The sequence below is a fragment of the Prionailurus bengalensis genome, chromosome C1, assembly GCF_016509475.1.
Source record: "Prionailurus bengalensis isolate Pbe53 chromosome C1, Fcat_Pben_1.1_paternal_pri, whole genome shotgun sequence".
Lineage (NCBI taxonomy): Eukaryota > Metazoa > Chordata > Mammalia > Carnivora > Felidae > Prionailurus > Prionailurus bengalensis.
Genome location: NC_057345.1, coordinates 98,580,089 through 98,604,026, shown reverse-complemented (window position 1 = coordinate 98,604,026; position 23,938 = coordinate 98,580,089). Strand labels below are relative to the sequence as shown.

Genomic DNA, 23,938 nt, shown 5'->3' with positions numbered 1-23,938 from the left:
AGCCCATTATTTTGTCAGGGTGCCTGGGTAGCTCAGTTGAGCGTCCCACTTCGGCTCAGGTCATGATCTCGCACTTCGTGGGTTCAAGCCCCATGTCAGGCTCTGTGCTGACAGCTCAGAGCCTGGAGCCTGCTTCAGATTCTGTGTCTCCCTCTCTCTCCGCCCCTCTCCCACTAACTCATGCATACGCACTCTCTCTCAAAAATAAACATTACAAAAAATTTTTAAGTAAGTCAATTCATTTTGTAAACTGCAAAACACTATACAAATATAAGGCATTATTCTTTCCTAAAACCTGATGAATAGTTTAAAAAACACATCTAAATACATAAGCATTTTATAATATACGAGATAATATTTTCCAAGTACTTCTATCTAAAAGCACTCCTAAAGTATGGCTATATTTATATGTTTAATATTTCAATAAAGGAATATACTAAATATGTCTGAAAAAGAAGCTAATGGGGAAAAACTATATTTTAAAAATATATGTTTATTATATATATATTTAATATAAATATAATTAATATTAATATTTAATTAATATTAAATATATATAATAAATATATATTTTCTAGTATGACATGTTTATAAGAACAATGTTGCAATTATACTTCAGTAAAAAATTAAGAAAACAAAGTCACACCTAAATGGTACAATTAGTTACTTTAATGCCACAAAACCTACCTTTTCTTCTCTTTCTATTTCAAGTTGTTTCTTAACAGACAAAAGCTCATTTTTGAAATTAGATAGTTCAGCTTCCTAAAGAAAAAAATATATGAAATTTTCAAGTACATCCATGTATTTCTCAAAACAATGCTAACAAATGCTTCAGATATATTCGGTTTTTCAGAGAAATAAATTCACTAATAAAATATATACACTTTAAAAGTCTACTGATAGACAGCCTGCTAGCTGAACATGACTAAAGATTTCATTTAGACAAATTTCTTATAGTTTTCTCTGAAGAAATATTAACACCATGTATATTCTCCTCCTCAGCATCTCCTAATATATCCCATTCCTCCTCTCCCCATCTCTATCAGAGCTCCAAATTTATTTGTAACTGGAGTTTATATTTATTCATTTGAAAAAATAGTTCACTCCACCATACCAGAATATAAATTGGAAAACCACTTAACTATCAAACCCATAAGATCTTTTTCAAAATGTAAGATTCTTTGATTCTATAGCTCTAAAATTATGGCTTTACTTAATATATTACTCTTTACCACCAGCCATGCTGATATGAAAATTGGCATTAGTACTATTTGCTCTGTAACTCACCAAAGATGCCTTCATTGATGACTGTTCTTGTTCTTTGCTTTTATAAAGTCCTAATTCTGCGTCTCTTTCTTCAACTATTTTATCATATTGGTGCTATATTAAACAGAGAAAATATTTTAGGTGTATCAGAACACAAATAGGTCATGTTTTATTAATGGTGGTATTCTTAAGCATTTAATATTTGTTAGACAATGTCTAGGAATTCAGTGATATATATCTGAGTTTTTTCCTAACTTTTCAAGTCTTTTTTATTCATATAATGTAATCAATGAAACATAAAAAAACAGTCTTGAAAATAATCTAACACAAGAGCAGCAAAAAATTCTTTTTAATTAGAAATGTTGAATGTCATAATTTAAAAACTAAGGTAGGAATGCCAGGACCTCTTAGAAAAGTAACTGATTCCAGATCTGGGAATACAGGATGAGTCTTGAGCATTTGTCACAATAGAAAGCAAAAAAGCTGTCAGAAATTATTAAGGTCAAAAGGACTGGCCAGTGGGTTTGAAGAGCCTCCCGCTGGCCAAAAGATAAACAATTTGAGCATCAAGGATTATACTGGATTGAGATATATAAAATATACTTAAATCTATGAGTTCACAATATTTTAAAGTTAAGCTCCACGCCCAGCGTGGAACCCAATATGAGACCTGAACTCACGAACCTAAGCTGAGATCGTGAGTAGGATGCCTAACTGACTGAACCACCCAGGCACCCCGAGTTCCCAATATTTTTATGAATTTTGTTAATATTTATTACTTAAATACTTTTAATTCTTGTTGGTTACCTCATAACAATGTTATATTTCACCAACAATTTAAAAAAATTTTTTTTCAACGTTTATTTATTTTTGACAGAGCATGAACGGGGGAGGGGCAGAGAGAGAGGGAGACATAGAATCGGAAACAGGCTCCAGGCTCCGAGCCATCAGCCCAGAGCCTGACGCGGGGCTCGAACTCACGGACAGTGAGATCGTGACCTGGCTGAAGTTGGACGCTTAACCGACTGCGCCACCCAGGCGCCCCTCACCAACAATTTTTAACATGGATAGATAGATAGGTATAGCCTACCTCCTCTCCAAATCTTGAAGGGAATAAAGGTAAATTCCCCTAAAAGAATGACTACTTTTAGAACGTTACTTTTAGAACAAAAAATACAGCATACTCACAAACACAATAAACATGAAGTCTTTCATCTATTTATACCACTGATAAAAATTTGTTTATCCTAATATGTGCTAGCCATATAGATGATATAAATATTTACCAGATACATATCCTGGGGATGTACTTAAATAAATAGAAGGTGGCTATAAGAGACTACTAGGAAAATTCAGAAGAAAAGTGATTACTTCCATACATCACAGATGACAAAGAGAGATTCTACCAAGGAAGTGACACCCGAACTCAGCTTTGTGTAGTTAAGACCCAAACTGTGAGAAATGAGAGATCAAGAATATTCTAGCTGTAATAAGACATTCTTGCATAGCTTTCTGACATATCAGAATGTTATCCTGATTTCATCATTTTATTCATAAATATGGCTCCAATTAATAGTTTTCAATACACAAAAAGGGAAGAGTTACCTTATGTTTTTCCATAAGTGCTACCATTTCAGCTATTTTATGTTGACATCGTTTATCAATTTCTTTCTGTAATTTTACTGCTTCATCAGCTATTACTTTTGCTTTCTCAACCTATCAAATAAAGTGATTCTTAAAATTAATGCACAAAAAACAAATTTAACTTAAATCCAAAGACCATACACACTACTTACATAAAATGCAGAAATCAAACACAAGGATATTAGGAAAGCCAAGCAGAAAATGCATTACTGTTTTGGTTTATTTTAGGGTGTTCTATCAAGTAAGATGACAACATAACACTGTAATGTTATAACCTTTTAATGTTATAATCTTAGTCTTGGCAAAATATACTACTCGGTACTCAAATACTTACAATAACAAAGATATTTTTAAGCTTCATAGAAACTGTCTCATATAAATTTATTAAATATTTTAAAAATCATAATTTAAAAATAAGAATTGCTTTTCTCTTAAAGTGCTAATAAAAATATAGGGTTTTGGGGGGGGTTTTGTTTTTTTTTTTTATTTTTTTTTAACATTCATTTATTTTTGAGACAGAGAGAGACAGAGAATGTACAGGGGAGGGGCAGAGAGAGAGGGAGACACAGAATCTGAAACAGGCTCCAGGCTCTGAGCTGTCAGCACAGAGCCCGACGCGGAGCTTGAACTCACAGACCGTGAGATCATGACCTGAGCCGAAGTCGGACGCTTAACCGACCAAGCCACCCAGGCGCCCCATAAAAATATAGTTTTAAGATAACAAATTTTCAAACAGTTTTTCCTACCTCTTCCAAAAGATTTTCTTCTGATATCGTTTTGTCTTTAATTTCTTTTTGATAGATGTCAGTCATTTCTTTAAATTTTTGTTTGGCAACTTCTAGTTCTAACTCTAATTTATTGACCTTTGAGCAAAGAAAATAACATGAACATTAGTAAATGCTGTGCATTACTTAAAAATATTCTCTATTCATTTTGGGGTTTTGTGAATCTTAAAAGATTACTTATTCATTGCAATTGTGGTTAGATCATTTTCTTACATTTTTTATACGGTGAGATGTGCTTTATTTTTCACAAAATCTATCTTCTACCCCGAAGTATGTATGTAGTCTTAGCAAGTAATGTTTTAAAAGCAACCATATATATTTTTTAATCCATTCCTCAGCAATATTTATTTAGTCTCAGGTTTAGGTTTATTATAGTAAGTACTCCATTTGGATAGAACATCCATGTGACTCAAAGAAAAGTCTGCTCTTTTACCAAAACAAACAGATTTACTGAGGTACAACTGATACACATAAAATAAACTACACATAATGTATACAATTTGATAAATTTAGACATATGCATATACCGTAAAACCACCACGATTCAGATGATAAGACATAATGCATCACCTCCAAAAGTTTCCTGCTATCCCTTTGTTTTTTGCTATTAAGAACATTTTAACGTGAGATCCTCTTAAATGAATAAGTTCACAATACAGTATTGTTGACTGTAGGTACCATGCTGTACCATCTGCTGCTGTACAGCTGATCTTAGAACTAACTTATCCTACATAATGGAAACTTTATACAAATTGAGGAACTCTCCATTTCCCCGTACCCCTTGCCCATTCTAATCTCTGCTTCTGTGAATCTGACTCATGCCTCAAAAAAGTGGAATCATGCAGCATCTGTCCTTTTGTGACTGGCTTTTGTTGCTGAATTGGAAGTGTTCTTTATATTCTGAATACTAGATCATTACCAAGTATATGACTGGCTAATATTCTCTCTATCCTGTGGGTTGCCTTTCACTCTTTTGACACTGCCCTTTGATACATTCAATAAAATTTCTACCAACATCCCAACTATCTTTTTGTCAGAAAATATAGAAGCTGATCCTAAAGTTTATATGGAATTATTAGGGACCCTGAATAGCCAAAACAATCTTGAAAAAGAATGATGTTGGAGGACACATACTCATTAATAATTTATAATAAAACTTACTACAAAGCTACAATAATTAAAACAGTGTGATATTGACATAAGATAACATACAGATCAAGGCAATAGAATTGGGAGTCCAGAAATAAGGCCATACAGCTATGGTCAATTTGTAATTTATTTTCAACAAGAGTAACATGACAATTCAATGGGGAAAGAATACTCTAACAAATGTTGCTGAGACAACTGCTATTCACATGGAAAGAAATAAATCTGGACACTTAACCACATATCATAAAAAAAGAAACCTCAAAACAGATTAAAGATTTAACTGTAATAGCTAAAACTATAAAACTCTTAGAAGAAAACAGGAGCTAACATTCATGGATCTGGCAGTGGATTCCTAGATAGGATACTAAAAGCATAAGCAAATGAGAAAAATAGATTTCATGAAAGACATAGTCTTAAAGAGATTTTCTATAAAGAATTAATATCTCTGATTTCTATTTTTTTCATATATTTTGTACAAAAATGTACTGAGTTGTGTAGACATGATTCAAACACAGAAATTATCAAAAGAAAGAGAAACCTGAATTAGCATATCCACCCTCCAGAGTCACTTATTACTTTAGAGCTGAATTAGAAATGAAGAGTAGGTATATGGCAGGGACAAGAATTGGGGAAGGGAGGTATAAGTAATTTAACAATGAATCAGACCGTATACTGTACTCAAGAATCAACCAACTTTAAGATGGAATAGTATCAATATTGATAAATACTTCTGAGTGCCTCTCTTCATTGGTTTGCCCCTTCTGCCCCTCAAATGTAACAAATATCCTTAATATTCATTTTTCCTTGCTCTTCTTTATAGTTCTGCTGTATATTTATCTACCAATATTTCAGAGTTGTTTTTGAACTTTATGTAAATGTATGTTTATTTTTCTTTCTTGCATTTTTTTATTCATCAGTATATTTCAGATACTTATGTGTGTAAATACACTTCCTTCATTTTCACTGCTAAACGCTGTTCCATTGTATGAGTGTACTGTAGTGCTTGGTGATGAGAAAGAATGAAATCCAGTCATTTGCAACAACATGGACGGAACTGGAAGCCATTGTGCTAAGAAATATGTCAGAGAAAGACAAATACCATGTTTTCACTCATATGTGGAACTTGAGAAGCTTAACAGAAGACCATGGGGAAAGGGAAGGGGAAAAATAGTTTCAAACAGAGAGGGAGGCAAACCCATAAGAGACTCTTAAATACAGAGAACAAACTAAAGATTGATAAGGGGGATGGGAGAGAAGGGAAAATGGGAGATGGGCATTGAGGAGGGCACTTGTTGGATGAGCACTGGGTGTTGTATGTAAGTGATAAATCACAGGAATCTATCCCCAAAACCAAGAACACACTGTATACGTTGTATGTTAGCTACTTGACAATAAATTATATTTTTAAAAAAATGAGTGCAGGGGCGCCTGGGTGGCTCAGTTGGTTGAGTGTCCGACTTCGGCTCAGGTCATGATCTCACGGTCCATGAGTTCAAGACCCGCGTCGGGCTCTGTGCTGACAGCTTGGAACCTAGAGCCTGCTTCGGATTCTGTGTCTCCCTCTCTCTCTGCCCCTCCCCCGCTCACACTCTGTCTCTCTCTCATAAATAAACATTAAAAAAAATTTTTTTTAATAAAAAATAAAAAAAATGAGTGCAGAATTTTGTCAGATGCTTTTTCTGCAATCACTGAAATGATTATATTGTTCTCTTTTATTACTTGATACAGGAAATTACACTGATAGTTTCAAATTTTAAACTACCTTCTCAAGATAAACCTTCACTCGTTCGATGTAAGATAGTTTTCATTACAAGGTTAAATTTACTATTATATTAAGGATTTTATACATATATATTTTTTAATGTTATTTTTGAGGGAGAGAGACAGAGAACAAATGAGAAAGGCAGAGAGAGAGAGAGGGAGACACAGAATCCGAAGCAGGCTCCACGATCCAAACTGTCAACACAGAGCCTGACACGGGGCTCAAACTCATGAGCAGTGAGATCATGACCTGAGTCGAAGTCGGACGCTTAACTAACTGGGCCTCCCAGGCGCCCTTATACCTATATTTTTAAGGGATAGCGAAAAAATAAAAGATATTCTTGTAATGTCTTTGCCAGGATTTGGTATCAAAAAAACTAGTTGGGAATTGTTCCCCTTCTATTTTTAGGAAGAGTTCATAGAAGGCTGATATTATTTTTAAAAATTTTTTGAATATACAGTTTTACATTACTTTCAGGTGTACAACAAAGTCATTCAGCGTCTCTATACATTATGCTATACACTCACCACAACTGTAGCTACCATTTGTCATCACACAATACTATTAACAATAGTATTACTATGTTCCTATGCTGTACCTTTAATTCCCATGACTTACTCATTCCATAACTAGGAAGCTGTATCTCCTACTCCCTAACACCCATTTTGCCCATCCCCCAAGACGGGTATTATTTCTTCCTGAAGCATTTGTTAGAATTCACCAGTGAGATCTTCCAGATCTGGATATTTCTCTAGGAAATTTTTCATGACAAATTCAGTATCGCTGATATATGGTTCTTTAGATTTTCTGTTTCATCTTGTGTCCATTCTATTAAATTAGGTTTTCCAAATTTTCCCATGTCATCTAAGTTTCAAATTTATTGGCATATAATTGTCCATGACATTCCCTTATTATCTTTCCAATATTTATAATATTTATATTAATGTCCTATTTCATTCTTACCTTTAGTGAGTTTTATTATTTTTGTGATCAATCCTGCTAAGGGATTATCAATTTTAGTAATATTTTCAAAGAATCAACTTTTGACTTCATTGATTTTTTTCATTTTTTTTTCTCTTTGTCTCTCTTCTGTTTCTTTGATCTCTCTTTACTATTTCCTTTTGTCTACTTTCTTTCGGTTTAATTTGCTCACCTTTTCTCAGTTTCTGAATAAAAACGTGAGTCATTTCTTTTCTAAAACAAACATTGTTTATAAATTTCCTTCCAAAACCTGCCAAATGCATGCCACAAATTTTGACATGCTGTATTTCTATCATTATTCAGTTTAAAATCATTTCTAACTTTTCTTGTAATTTCTTCTTTGGCCTATGACTTATTAGTGTGATATTTAATTTCTAAATATTCAGACTTCTCTAGGTATCTTAAGGTTACTTATTTCTAACTTAATTCTATTGTAGTTAGAGAATATACTTTGTAAAACTTCAATCTTTTTAAACATATGGAGACTTGTTTTATAGCCCAGCATATGGTCTTTCTTGGTAAACATTCTATGTGTCTACAAAATAATTCACAGCTTAACTACAGTGTTCTATAAATGCAAATTAAGTCAAGGTAGTAAATGGTGTTGTTCAGAATTTCTACATTCTTACCAATTTTTTACTAGTTGTATCAATTGCTAAAAGAGGTGTATTATAATTCATTTTAGTTTAAGTTTTTGCTTCATGTATTTTGAAGCTCTGTTATAAAATACAAACATACTCATGATTGTTACATCTTCCTGATACATTAATGCCTTTATCACTGTGAAATGCCCCTCTGGATCTCTGATAATACTTTTATCTTAATCTATTTTGTGTGTTATTAAAACAATCACTCCAGTTTTCCTATTCTTACTGTTTTGCATGGTATACAATGTATCTTTTTCAACTTTATTTTCAACTTCCTTGTATCTTTACATTAAATAAAGTATGTCTCTTATAGGTAGCATATAGTTTGGTCTCAATTTTTTATCCAGACTAACAATCTCTTCCTTTCTTTTTATTATTTAGTTCATTGATATTTAAGGTAATTATTGATATGCTTGATTCAGATGTATCATTTTGCTCTTTGCCTTCATGTCATCTCTTTTTTTGTTCTGCTCCTCTTTTGGATTTATCAAAATTTTTTAGTATTCCACTTTTTTGGCTTTTGGCTGGGAGGAGATGAAGGTGCAACTGTCTTTGGTGGTCCCAAATCCAGATTCATCCAACATCAACTGCTGTCACCATGCCAATAAAGTTTGATCCCAATGAGATGAAAGTTGTATACCTGATGGGCAATGGTAGAGAAGTTGGTGCCACATCTGTCCTAGCCCCGAAGATCAGCCCCCTACGTCTGTCTCCAAAAAAGGTTTGTGATGATATCACCAAGGCAACTGGTGATTGGAAGGGTCTGAGGATTACAGTGAAACTGACCATTCAGAACAGACAGGCCCAGATTGAAGTAGTACCTTCTGCCTCTGACCTGATTATCAAAGCCATCAAGAAACCGCCAAGAGACAGAAAGCAGCAGAAAAATATTAAGCACAGTGGAAATACCACTTTTGATGAGATTGGCAACAAAGTCAGACAGATGTGGCACCGATCTTTGCTAGAGAACTCTCTGGAACCATTAAAGAGATCTTGGGGGCTGACTGCCCAATCTGCGGGCTGCAATGTTGATGGCTGACACTCTCATGACATCAATAGTGAGCAGTGGGGCTAAGCTGGTGAAGAACTGTAAATGAAAATATTTCAATAAAGGATCATTTGACAACCAATGGAAAAATTTTTTTCTTCATTCCATTTTTCTATTGGCTTTTCACTGTTTCTTTCCATTATTTTACAGTGACTGCTCTAGAGAGAATATGTATCACTAACTTATAGTCTACACAAGGACTTAATAGTGTACTACTTCATGTATCATGTAAAAATCCTACAACAAAATAGTTGTATTTACCTTCCTGCCCTTTGAGCCATGGTTGTCATATATCTTATGCACTGTACATAGAATTTTTTTATAGAAGCCGAATACACATCTTAAAAATTAAAAAAGAGAAAAATATATAGCCTTTTGTATTCATTTAGATATTTACTGTTTCTAGTACTTTTCATTCCTTCCATTGATTCAAGTTTTCATCTGATGTCATTTTCCTTCAGACAGAAAAAAATTCCTTCAGCAGGTCTTTAACGATTAGTGTAACTCTCAATGTCCTTATTTTTGCTGCATACAGAATTCTGGCTTGATGGTTTATTTCTGGCACCACTTTACAGATGTCATTCCTTTGTCATCCAGCCTTCACTGTCCTAATGCAAGGTCAGCCCTTATTTGTGTCATTGTTCCCCATATGCAATATGATGTTCTTCTCTGGCTGCTTTTAAGTTTCTATTTTGGGTTTTAGCACTTTGACTAAGATACACCTGCCTAGGTATCATTTTCTGTTTATCTTCCTCTGGATTTGATAAAAGCCACAGATCTACAAGTTTCTGTTTTTTATTAAATGTGGGAAATTTTTCAGAAATCCTTCAAATAACCTTCTTTTGACCTATTCTCTCTCTACCCTCTTCTTAGGGTCTCCAACTACACACTTAAAACCACTTGATATTGTCCCGCAGGCCACTGAAGTACCATTCCTTTTTTTATTTTCTTCTCCATCTTTCTTCTGTGCTTCTCTGATCATTTCTATTGATCCAGCTTCAAGTTCACTGACACTCTCTTCATCCATTTTCAATCTACTACTAGGACACTTGAAGTTTAAGATATTTTACTTTTCAGTTTTAGAATCTCCATGTGATTCTTTTTTAAAGTTTCCATTTATTCATGGAGATTCCCCATTTGTTATTTCATTATAATCATACTCTCCATCTTTGAACACAATTAAAATAGCTACATAAATGATCTTATCTGCTAATTCCATCATCTGGGTCATCTTAGAGTGATTTCCTATTGACTTATTTTTATACTGCTAATGGTTATCTGTGTCATCTTCAGTTTAGGGCTACTATAAGTAATGCTGCTATGAAGATTTTGTACATTTGTCTTGATTCTACCTACAGAAGGCTGATTTATAGGATATATGTATCAGTTACTTTTCTACATAATTCCAGCAGTTTGAGACTTCTTTTCATTTTTAACACAATGTTTATATATTTTTAATCTCAAATAGTATTACAGGAAGGTGTAATATTTTTGCTTTCCTAGAAAAGGGCCATGTCTCAAACACCGGGAACCATTGTTTTCCATTCAAGACTCGAAAACTATTTGAGTACTGTCAGTTGTTGTTCAAAGACTTGGGCATATGATAACAAATTAGAGCTCTGACATCATGAGCTGACATTCCCTAAGTTTAATTTGTTTCTGCAAAATCAATGGTTCGCAAACTTCTTGGGCAGCCAGATAATATGTAGAGCTTCTATAAAATGTAGATTCCATGCAAATTGGTGCAGCCACTCTGGAAAACAGTGTGGAAGTTCCTCAGAAAATTAAAAATAGACCTACCCTATGACCCAGAAATAGCACTTCTAGGAATTTACCAAAGGGATACAGGAGTACTTATGCATAGGGGCACTTGTACCCCAATGTTTATAGCAGCACTCTCAACAATAGTCAAATTATGGAAAGAGCCTAAATGTCCATCAACTGATGAATGGATAAAGAAATTGTGGTTTATATACACAATGGAGTACTACGTGGCAATGAGAAAGAACGAAATATGGCCCTTTGTAGCAACATGGATGGAACTGGAGAGTATGATGCTAAGTGAAATAAGCCATACAGAGAAAGACAGATACCATATGTTTTCACTCTTATGTGGATCCTGAGAAACTTAACAGAAACCCATGGAGGAGGGGAAGGAGAAAAAAAAAAAAAAAAGAGGTTAGAGTGGGAGAGAGCCAAAGCATAAGAGACTGTTAAAAACTGAGAACAAACTGAGGGTTGATGGGGGGTGGGAGGGAGGGGGGGGTGAGTGATGGGTATTGAGGAGGGCACCTTTTGGGATGAGCACTGGGTGTTGTATGGAAACCAATTTGACAATAAATTTCATATACTAAAAAAAAATAAAAAAATAAAGTTAAATTAAAAAAATAAAATAAAATAAAATGTAGATTCCAAGGCTCCACCCCAAAATCTACTCAATCTCAATTGTGGAGGTATGGGTAAGGAATATGAATACACACATATACCACACACGTTCATGTATTTTAAACTGCTTATATTATTTTAATTCAGCTAAATCACAGACAAGTACTCTATTACAACTAAAAGGATTCCTGTAATCTCAAAAGATAATTTCTGAAAATAACTGCTACAATATGAAAAGTTTAAAATTCCTAAGTTCTCATCTACTTACTAGTATTTTAAAAACAAAGAGTCCAAATACCTTTATCTCATAAATATTCAGTTGCTTGCTTTCTGCTGTACCCTTTTTTTTTAAGGCCTTATTCTGTAAAAAATTAAAAATACAGAATTACATTCAGTGATTCAATTTTGCACTGCCACTGACTTAGACTGAAATTACCAAAGGAAAGAAAAGCATTATTCTCTAAAAGTATAGTGAAAAAAATAGTTTTCCTTTAATAGTTTGATTTTGAGAATCAGTACATACCTCTTGTTGGAGTTCTTCAATACACTTGCTTTTATTTTCAACTTGTTTCCTTAAATTGTTACACTACAAATTATGAGAAATTATAATTATTTTATTCAATATTCCAGTCAAAATAAGTAATTTTAAACAAAAATATTGCATAAGGTAAAAAAGAGGTCATTTCAAAAATCATGTGGTTAAGTAATTCCATTAATGTCAAAAATTATGTGATCAAGTATAAATTGTAATGAAGAAAATGTGCCTCTTGGTAAATTCTATACAGAAGGCTGTATTATATTAATTGGATTTTCAAAAGCTACAGCCAGAGATAAGATTAACTGTAATTTGTTCCCCATTATTACTCATTATTCCCCATTTCATTATTCCCCATTTCTCATTTCTGAGTCTCTTTTACTTGTTATATTTGGGGAAGGGAAATAATGTGATACTCTATGTTCTAGCTACATTCTAATTCCTCTTATCTAAACCACTTTTTTTTTTTTTTATCTCACTTTAAGAGACTATTTCACTTGAGTACACAGGCATGATTGGACCAGGAGGCATTAGGGTAAGAAATATTTGGAGCACCATAAAAGTAGCACAGATTTCTAACCAGTCCTAAGACATTACAACTTTGTAAATTGTCCTAATTTCCATCAAAATAGAAACTCCAAAGGGGCGGGGGGAACTAACCTCTCTTAGCACAAACTATTCTGTTAAATATTTTTACTGCAAAACCCACGTGCAGTCATAGTTAGCTATTATTCTAAAGCTGAGTAATACACTGCACTGTTGTTTAAAGTAACTTATTTATCTCATTTTTAATATCCCCCACCCCCAAACCGTCTACTTCACGGAAGAAAAGTTAAAGAAAAGTGATTTTCACAGCAATTTTACTGGTATAAACATATTAGCGGGTACAACTATTTGTGTATATAATTTTTCCTTACTTCCAATTTTGACAGAAAAGCCAGCTAGATACTCTGAACAACCTTCCTGATAATTTAAAAGTAAATGGCTACAAAACAGGTAATCTGCTTACTTGAAATTATAATTTAAAGTGATAATAGTAGGTTTGGGGGTAGCACCAAAACCAGCTAAGGATGTATGTTGAAACTACCTAGGGTAGGGGAGATAGATAAAACTTAGAGCTCACTAAAGGTAAAGAATTCAATAACACAACCCCGCATAAAGCCATAAACTCAAAAGACTACCTACCCTATGAAAATGTAAACAAGAAATAAATCTGCCACACAGAAGGGTACTGTAAGAAAACTTGTCTGTCTTGATGCTAACACTTAAGTGAAAGGTATCAAAATCTTCCCTGAAATTTGTAGACATGAGGTGGCCTTATATGAGTTTATAGGCTGAATTCATGCTATCTCTATTATTTGGAAAAACTTAAAAATGGAGAATTTAATTTAAAATGGTTCCTGGTGAATAATGCTCCCAAGAAAATATTTTGGGGAAGATCCCAACTTCAATACAAACCTCAAAGAAATCCCATAGATGAAATTCCAAAGAATCATTAAAAAACACAAAAGAATCAGCAGAAAGAACAAAAAGCAGAATCAGACCTGAAAAGACTTCAAATACTGGTATTCCTAAAAAAAACCCTTCTTTATTATTGGCATTACTACCATCCAAAAATTATATACCTTACTAAAATGATAGTGGCATCAAAACTATCAACTTTGAAGTCATTTTGACTGCCCCATCTCACTCTCCCTTCTTTCTGAATAAGCTAATGAAAATTAAAATAACAAGTTTTCATTCCTTTTAAGTTTAAATAATCTCCAAATTTAGGGCTAATGAAGATAAATATATTTGGTAGGATGTCCAAAAATTCTTGAAAAGTATTTAAACTATCACAGTTTTTGAAATCACAGTTCAATTTTAAATAAAATAATTCATGTGCATAGAAACAAAGAATTTTATTCACCAGAATTCTGGGTAGAAGAAAACAGTGTTGCTTATTAGAGGTCAGAACTTCAGAGAGTGAACTATACTTTTCCAGAGGACTACTCAACTATAAGGAAGGTCAAGTTTAGGACAAGTGTGTGGTGAGGGATAGAGAAAGGAAGAGTGAATTGGGATGGACAGCCAGGCAGTAAAAACACTTCATAACTTCACATAAAAAGATGAGAAAATTTTCTGTAGCTCCCTTGATTATAAGAATGAGAGCAAAGTCTAACAATAATGTTTAAAAGCATCTTGCTGCTCTAAAGATATCTGCAACAAATACAGCTGCTGAGAGTGTGAAATCTGGGGAAAGGGAAGAGATAACTAAAGAGGAGTTTAATGAAACTTTGCTGTTTGAAGCACTGTACAAAACTCCTGAACTAATGGCCTCTTCAAAGAAACCTGCAGTAAAAATCCAAACTTATTCCTTAAAGCCTTCAGTGGAGAATTGAGATCTCTTTCTACAAGACAGTGTAAAGATTCCTAAAGAATCTAGTCATACATATATTGTTACAAAGTCTCTTTTCTCAAAAACATTTTTTGCGATTTGGTAATACCTTGTTCTCTAATATCTTCATTTGTTTATCTTTTTTTAAAACTTCACATTCAATGCTGCGAGCCTAAAAAACATTATATGACATCAGATTAAAAATGCTAACAGAATTTTCTTCTATGAGAATCTTATCGAAATGGAATTATAAAACTTAGTCTTATATTTCTACAAAAATATCCATTCTCCCAGTTTATTTCAGTATTCTTTTTTTTTTTAAAAAAAGAAACTGTCTTTAATGTTCATCATTCTTATCTTGGCCCAATAATCACTTCATATTTTATTAACTTCCCAGTTTACCCTGAAATTTAAAAAAAAAGTTTATTTATTTATTTTGAGGGAGAGAGAGTGCATGTGTGTGCGTATGCACACATACAAGTGGGAAAGGGGCAGACAGAGAGGGAGAAAGAATCCCAAGCAGGCTCTGCTCCATCAGCACCAACGCAAGCCTCAATCTCACAAACAATGAATGAGATCATGACCCGAGCGGAAATCGAGAGTCAGACACTTAACCAACTGAGCCACCCAGGTACCCGCTACCCTGGATTTTTAACAGTTGTCTTGTATACAAATGTTTATAATTTTTTAAATATGTCTTTCACAAACATTTGTTAGATCTGAACCTTGTAACAACCCAATGATAAAGACAGGTCAGGTATTATCATCTCCATTTTAGAGATGAGAAAATAGGCTCAGATAAAGCATGCATGAAACAATATAAATGTCTAAATTAAGGTAGCAGATTGGGGGGAAAAGTGTAATGAATATCAATGCCAGGCAAATATCTGAGAACTACTTACAAACTGGATTCTTTCTGAGAAGCTGTTTCAATAGGTAAATAGAAATCCAACCATGGAAAACGCTTAAATATGCTAACAACTTGTTTTGCATTTGGGTTTTTTCCCTTAACTCATCACTAATATCTTGTACATTGATAACATAAATTTAAATTCTTGGTAGAGAATTTTTATTTTAAACACTAAATTCATGTTTTACCACATCACAAACAAAAGGACTGAGGTCTTGAGCAGCCTCCGATGCAAATTTTAAAGCAGTAAATTACATAGCAAGTCTTTAGGATAAGATTAAATTGTTTTTTTCTGGTTGAACATAGTAAATATGAAACTGAAAGTAAAAAATATGTTTTTGGAAGAAAAAAATATGGGAGAGTCTAAAGAATGGTAGAAGTCCAGCACTACCACTACTACTTCTTATTCATGACATTCAGAGTCTCAATTTCTTTTTTTTTTTTTTTTAAGTTTATTTATTGGGGGGAGGGGGCAGGGAGAGATGAACAGACAAAGAGGCAGACAATCCCAAGCAGGCTCTGTGCTGCCAGCCAGAGCCTGATGCAGGGCTCAGTCTCACAAACTGTGAGATCATGACCTGAGCCGAAGTCAAGAATCAGACGCATAACCAGACTGAGCCACCCAGGTGCTCCCAGAGGCTTGATTTCTTAATTCATAAAAAGAGGACAAAAGTAAGTTCCAGTTAACTAAGATCACATATATAGAGAACTAGAATGTTCCTGGTACACTGTAAGCCCTTCAAAATATTAGCTCATCTCATCCTTAGTTGAGATGGTCTGACAACTTTCTAAAAGTAAACATGACATTCCTCAGGTCAAAACTCTTCAATAACCTCAAATTCCTAAATATAGTTTATGAGACTTTACATAATCTGCCCTCATCTCTCCCAACTTTCATTTCCCTATCCTCATCTCTCCACTCTCATCTTTCCCTACTCTCTACACTATTACCACAATCTTGAACTCTACCTTTCAACCAAGATGAACTTTTCATAATTGCTTAAATACAAAAGACTCTCTCATGGTCTGTATACAGTGTGTGTATACTTGTAAATTATAACACTCTTTTCCCTGATATATTTATGTCCACCTCTCTGACTTCCACTAATTCCTATTAATCTAAGGTTTCAAATTGAATGTCACTTCTTCCAGGAAACGTATCCTGATTAGATGCCCCGTACAGGCTCCAACAGCATCTATATAGAGGACCTATGTTTTGGTCTGGCCACCATTCTTTCCTGAGAAAACTCTGTTAGTGTAAATTCCATGATAATCCTGCTAAATCCATGTTGTTTGATCGAAGCTAATCTGTCTCCAGGAGTAGGTGGGTAAGTACCTCAGGCTTTGCCAAATTACTCTACCCCTTACCCACAATAATTAATTCAGGAATAAGTAAGTAAACTAAACTAGGCCAAAGTCCTTTCCAAGATTTTTTTCCCAGAGCTTTCAGGACACTTTTTTAAAGCCTTCCAACTGACTCCAGCACCTTTCATATCTCCTCATTCCATTCTTAAAGATTAAAAATATCACTTCCCTAATAACAAATCTTAATAGGGGGCACCTGGGTGACTCAGTCAGCTAAGCATCTGACTCCGGCTCAGGTCACGATCTAGTGATTCATGAGTTTGAGCCCCACCTTGGGCTCTGTGCTGACAGCTCAGAGCCTGGAGCCTGCTTCAGATTCTGTGCCCCCCACCCCCCACTCTCACTCTCTGCCCCCTCCCCCCATGCTCTCACTTGCTCTCTCTCTCAAAAATATATAAGCATTAAAAAACAAAACAAAACACTTTAATTGGATCACACATTATCCACCAGAACAAATGAAGTCCAAGCTTGATACCCAGAACAGTGCCTAGAACATGGTGGAATCACATACTTCGTACTATTCCACTTTTGTGATATTCTTCCCGGAAAACCTTCTTCCTATGTCTATATATTGACATCATACCCACCAAAGCACAACACAAACTTACCAATTTTATCGGTATGTTATTTACTGACAAATTTTTTCTTGAGCCTCTTTAGCCTAAAAATGTATATCAACATTAAATGTTGAGGATTTATGAAAGAAATTTAGAATTATAGCACTATTTCTTTTACTCATAAATCCTATAAGCAAAATAACTCAGCTTTGCCTGTATTTTTAAGGTCAGCAGCCTACAATAGTCCCTATATCACTATTTATACACTAGAATATTTCACTTTATTTTTTTTTACACACGTGGTGATTTTATGATTTGAAATTCCATTCTACAATTTATTATTAAATATAACATACATTTTCTTCGCTCTTGTCCAATTTACATTTAACTTCATCTCCTTTCTGCTTTAGTTCTTCTCGCACAGATTCCAGTTCATTCCTTAAAGGAAATGGAAGAGTGATATAGTAATAAACTTTATATTTTTTGTTCTATTCATTTTCTGGGATTTCTAAAATGCTTGACTATATTTTTTTGTTGGTTTAGATTTTCATTTTGTTTGGTAATTATTCATGCATTAATGTCAACATATATACCTCCTCTCCTACATTTAAATGAATTTATACATTTAACTTGAAACTATCTAGATCCTTTTTCCACTAAAAAAACCTCTAGAAAGAAGTACTTCTGATTTAAATCAAGATTGCACTTTACTCTGCCTTAGTCTTAAATTAGTCATCATAGTCAAGACATAGTTATTATTTTATACAAATAAATTAGGGACATAAATACAAGCGATTTTTAATGAACTACTACATGACAGATATTTACATAGACAAATATCCTTACATAGAGACAGAGAGAGACTATCTCTGGAAACACACATAAGAAACAGTGATACCTCTGGGGAGGGACACTAGACAGCAGAAAGACAAAGGAAAGACAGTTTTCTTTCCTTATGTGCCCCCCCTTTGTCGCTTTGAATTTTGTACCATATGCATTTATTATCCTTTCAAAATTTTGTAAATTAAAAATTTGTTGCACATGAAAGCAATGGTCTTTTGGATCCTTGAAGCTATTTCTTTTTTTTCTTTTTTTTTAATTTTATTTTAGAGAGAGCACATGAGCAGGAGAGAGGGACAGAGGGAGAGGGACAGGGAGAGGGAGAGAGAGAATGCCAAGCAGGCTCCATGCTCAGTGTGGAGCCTGATGCGGGGTTTGATCCCACGACCTTGGGATCATGACCTGAGCTGAAATCAAGAGTCCGATGCTCAACCAACTGGCCACCCGGGCACCCCTTCTTGAAGCTATTTCTATTTATAGAAATATATAAATATTATTCAATCATATGAAATAATTGGCCTTGTAAAAACTGAATTCAGGCTATTTACTCTTTAACTGAGTATAAAATTTTTAATTGGCATATTCTTACTTCTATAGGAGTGTATATATATATGTGTATATATATATATGTATATATATATATAGTATATAGAGTTGTGATATATGTTATATTGTATATATAATTATATAATATATATAATACAATATATAATTATATAACATATATAATTATTATATATAACTCTTCAAAGTGTATATATACATATATATTCAGAGTTATTTATGTCCGTAGAGTAGGTAGATGTACAAAAAGATATTTTCTAAGTAATTTTAATTCTCCTAAATAAAAGATAGCCTTTCCTAAAATATGTCTTCATTTTTTTATCTCCAAAATGTACAGTGCTTTAATCACAGAGATTCAATCTAGAAATAACAGCTACTTTCTCTGAAGGAGAAAATTGAGCAACAACAAAAGCAATCATTAGAAGTGTAATAAAAGATGACTTTCCAAACCTAGAAAATAGTGACAGTCTTGTGGCCAGACACTATATGTAGTACTTTATTCACATTACCTCATATAATCCTCAATCCTATATATTAACCAAAATGAGAAGCCAAAGCTTAATACTTCAGGATATAAGTACAGACAAGGATCTCCAAGTATTTAGAAACCATCTAAATTAACTAATGGATTAAAAGGAAACTTAAAATACAGGAACAGGTTGTTTAGAAAATAAACATAAAAACACTATATATCAAAACCTAAGTCATAGATCCATAGCTGTGTTAAGAAGTAAACTGCTATCTTCAAATGTTTTTATTATTTGAAAAAGAGAAAGAAAACTAAGTATCAATATATCAATTTGAAAAAGAACTAAAGAAAAGATTAATATGTGATTTGAAGCAGGCAAAACATTTCTAAGTAGAAAAGCAATGGAAAAATTACCAAAAAAAGACAACTAGATTTAATTCAAATTAAAAAAATTTACGCACAACAAAAAATTACCCAAAATGCAAGGAAAACCACAAGTTGGGGGAAATATGTACTGTAATATATTGTAAATATATGTAAATATATTATTTAAAGCTTAAGTAAATCAGTAAGTAAACAAGACCTCAAAAGTATTAACAGGCAACAGATATAAGCAATTTTAGAAATAAGAAATTCTAGCAAGCAAACACAAAAAATTCCAAAACTTACCCCCCAAAAAAGAAAATTACAAGTCCTAATAGCAATGAGTTGTTTTTATCTATTATATGATCAAATAAATTAATAATAATACCCAAAACAAATTAAAAGATTGTTGGAGCCAGCATTTTCATACAATAGTGACTGTACTGAATGGTTTACAACTAGTATAACCTATTAGAAACCATTTGACTATCAACAGTTATTGAAATCGTTATTCCTATGACTCAGTAAATTCTCCTTGAAATGTATCCTATCAAATTCAAAATAAGGGAAAAAATCTGTATGCTCCAAGATGTTTACTACAATACTATTTATGATAGTGGAAAACTGGAAAATGTCATCTCTAAAACCAACAAGGATTAAAATAAATTGTTATATCCACTTGACTGGTTTACAGGCATTAAAAATAGACGATTGTGAAAACACCTAGAAACATGGACGTTTTAAAATAACATTAATTTTTTTTAATTTCGCTTCTAAATTTTCTTGCATATAATTACTTTCTTCAATATTAAATATAAGAAAGTTCGTGATGCTTTAAAATTCCTGTCTAACCTATTTCAACACTAGAACAAAAGACATTGTTATGATTTTGTTTTTAAGCAGAACTCCAAAGCAATCATTCTAATTTTTTACTTTATACCATATCCAACATTAAGTGTAATATAAATTAAGCATAACAAATAGAAAAATACTAAAATCTTTTGCCAGACAAAAAAAAGCCAACTCATTAGTCTTGCCTTAATTGTGTTTCAGTTTTTTCCATATTTTCTATTTGTTTCAACATCCGTTCTTCTTTCTTTTTGCTATTCTAAAGAAATAATAAATGTTGTTTATGTTAATAATTCTGTTTCAACAAAAATAAAATTGAAACTAATATTTAAAACCTTTATCTGTCACCATGAAATTCAGTAAGTTATATATAAAACAAGACAGTGAGCTATTTAACTTGCATAGTTACATACTATTTTTCCAGCCTTATTTTAATTATTCCCCTAGTAATCTCTATACAGCAGCTAAAAAGCAAGTCTTACTTATTGTCTCCCAGTGATACTTTAAGGCCTTCTATCCTTGTTCATATTATTGTGACTTCAAGGAATGCTTTTCCATTCACTATTACCTACTGACCTTATAATCAGTCATCTTTTAAGACCAAAATCAATGCTATGTTCTCTCTGAAGCCTTCTCTTCCTCCAAGGAAGAAGATAACACTTTGTCCCCAAAACAACACATATAACATAGTATTTTAAGTTATTTGAGCATTTAGTTCTTCTCTTGAGTCATAAGATCTTAATGAGGAAAGAAGGTATTTTACATCGTTGTATCCTCCACATTGTCATATGATTTACCTGATAAATACTTGTTGAATAAATATTCATAAAAATCCTAACGCTTAAAATTACATTAACTTTATCAATGGGTAGTTCTACAGTCTGTTGCCCATTATCACCATCTAAATCAATATGCATATTTTTCTTCTGAAACAGAGGATCAGCTCTAAGATAATCAGATTTGTAAAGGGTAAAGAATCTTGGAAAGTCATCTATTCGAGCCCCCTATATTTACAGGTTAGAAAACTAAGTCACTGGTACTTTCTTTTACAACTCACATCAGTATCTTCTTGCTGTTTCTTGAGTTCTAGGGCCATTTCACTTGTTTCTTGTGCTAATTTTTTGTTCTCCAGTGAAAGCCTGTTGCAGCTTGCATTTAGTTCAGTAGTCTTAAGCCTGTTTTTTAAAAACATATCAGACCTAAATATTTACCTATTAAATTATATGATGTAGAATTTAATTCAAGATAATCTTAGGGGAAAGGGAGAAAGGGCTGGGAATATAAATAAAATTGGCCATTAATTAATAATTTCTGAAGTGCAGTGATAGCTATGTGCTGCTTCATTACATTATTCCCTCTACTTTACACGTTTGAAATTTTCAACACTAAGTTAAGATGCCACAGATTTCCTTGCATATTCCCTACACCTCATCTCCCCATACTTTTCCACAAATTTTGAAGGGTGTCTTACTTTCTCATATAATTTTTTTTCTCTAGTAGACGGTCTCAAAACGATTCCAAACTTCTGGTGATTTGATTATAGTAGTACATGAGGCAAGAGCTATTTTTAACAAAATATTTTCATTAAAATAAGTAAAATGAGGTTTAATTTTTGTGCACAACACTTAAACTGCTCTTATAAGATCTCAAATACTCCACACTGGAAGAGAGATTACCACTGCTATTAGTGCAGTCAGGATCAATTTTAAATCAAAGAAGGGGGAACTGTGTGGTTCTATGGAATGATTTCAGTAGCAAGCACCTATTATCTTCTCCTACTTAACCAATACTGGAAATTCATCAAAGAGTAGATTAGAAAATGAAAGGTTGAAAAAGCAAACATAGCTTTGAAAGGTTGAAATAGGAAACATTAAACTAACGTATAAATAACCAGTCCATTTACTAAAAGGAATTTTGGTTAATAAGTTTTACCCAGAATTCAATGACGTGTATGTATTTTGTCACTTCACCAAAACAAATCTATGAAATAATTTAACAAGCAACCAAAATAAATGGGTAGAATTGCAAATAATTATTTTTATGAGGAACTAAGTATCGCCAAGAAAAGTAATATATTGATATTCTAAAGAAGTTCTCAACTTTGTGATATACTCTTTTTATGTCAATTATATATATATGTGTATGTATATATGTATATGTATTTATCTGTATATATATATTAACAATGGTGTGTGTATATATATATGTGTGTGTATATATGTATATGTGTATATGTATATACATACATATATATATACACACACACACCATTGTTAATTTCATCAGCAGTAAAATTAATAAATATTTTGATCTCTAATTAGGAATAAATACAACTTTAACCCCATTCAAATAAACATTGAATATAATTTACTAATTTATTAACTACCAGAAAGCTTAAAAATGAAATATGTAAGTTATTTATAGATAGAAAACTTACTTCTCATTTTCAAGTTCAGTTTTCAGCTCTTTAACCTGTCTGGAATAATGTTGCTCACTTGTCACAATGGCAGTTAACTGTACTTCCAAATCATGCACCTTTCTCTGGAAAATAAATGTGTATAATCACAGCAAACATTTTTACAATATTCTTATTTTAAAAGTATGGCCAATCTGTAATCAACTCATATATTAGGCAAAAATTTGGTAAGAAAATGTCACATTTTAAAATTTAATAGACTTAATGCCAAAAGCATTATAATTTTAGAATAATGAATAATGACAAATGTAATACAAGTAAATTCCATCTTGATATTCTAAAGCTCAACCAGTAAAATTATATTTACAAATTATAAAATATTTTCATCAGTTTTACTCAACCAGGTAATTAATCTCCATTAAAATGTTATATTATCAAGAAAAAATATAATAATTAATGAAGTCAGGTAGTATCTTAAAAACTAAGCTGTTCTTACTATTTTAAACTATTGTATAGTTACAACGTAATACTGTTATGGATTGAAAAAATACCTTTATAAAATAAAAAACATATTCCAAAATTGTAACATAAGCACTATAAAAATTATTGTAAACTAAGAACTTAACAAAAGTTAAATTTTAAATGTTTAAATTAAGAATATTGAAGACATCGGGGCGCCTGGGTGGCGCAGTCAGTTAAGCGTCAGACTTCAGCCAGGTCACCATCTCGCGGTCCGTGAGTTCGAGCCCCGTGTCAGGCTCTGGGCTGATGGCTCGGAGCCTGGAGCCTGTTTCCGATTCTGTGTCTCCCTCTCTCTCTGCCCCTCCCCTGTTCATGCTCTGTCTCTCTCTGTCCCAAAAATAAATAAACGTTGAAAAAAAAAAAAAGAATACTGAAGATATCAAAAATGTGATTGTTATAAACCATAGCATGATGCATACTCCTGATATCTTAAATGCTGACCTCGCTCTCCCACATTAGAATATGAAGATTTTCTAGATGTGTTTCACATTAATCATTAGTACA

At 32.9% G+C, this 23,938-nt stretch overlaps 1 protein-coding gene and 1 pseudogene across 1 annotated transcript in view; one reads left to right on the top strand and one right to left on the bottom strand.

The window, feature by feature from the left end:
• Nucleotides 1-23,938, bottom strand: part of SYCP1 (synaptonemal complex protein 1) — a 117,647-nt gene that overhangs the window by 41,062 nt on the left and 52,647 nt on the right. Inside the window, 10 exon segments of the mRNA XM_043575924.1 lie at nt 688-762; nt 1,288-1,380; nt 2,872-2,982; nt 3,657-3,773; nt 11,966-12,028; nt 12,191-12,253; nt 17,768-17,849; nt 20,685-20,755; nt 21,554-21,671; nt 22,934-23,037. Of these exon segments, the coding sequence (XP_043431859.1) occupies nt 688-762; nt 1,288-1,380; nt 2,872-2,982; nt 3,657-3,773; nt 11,966-12,028; nt 12,191-12,253; nt 17,768-17,849; nt 20,685-20,755; nt 21,554-21,671; nt 22,934-23,037 (897 nt within the window).
• LOC122480984 lies at nt 8,833-9,288 on the top strand (annotated as a pseudogene).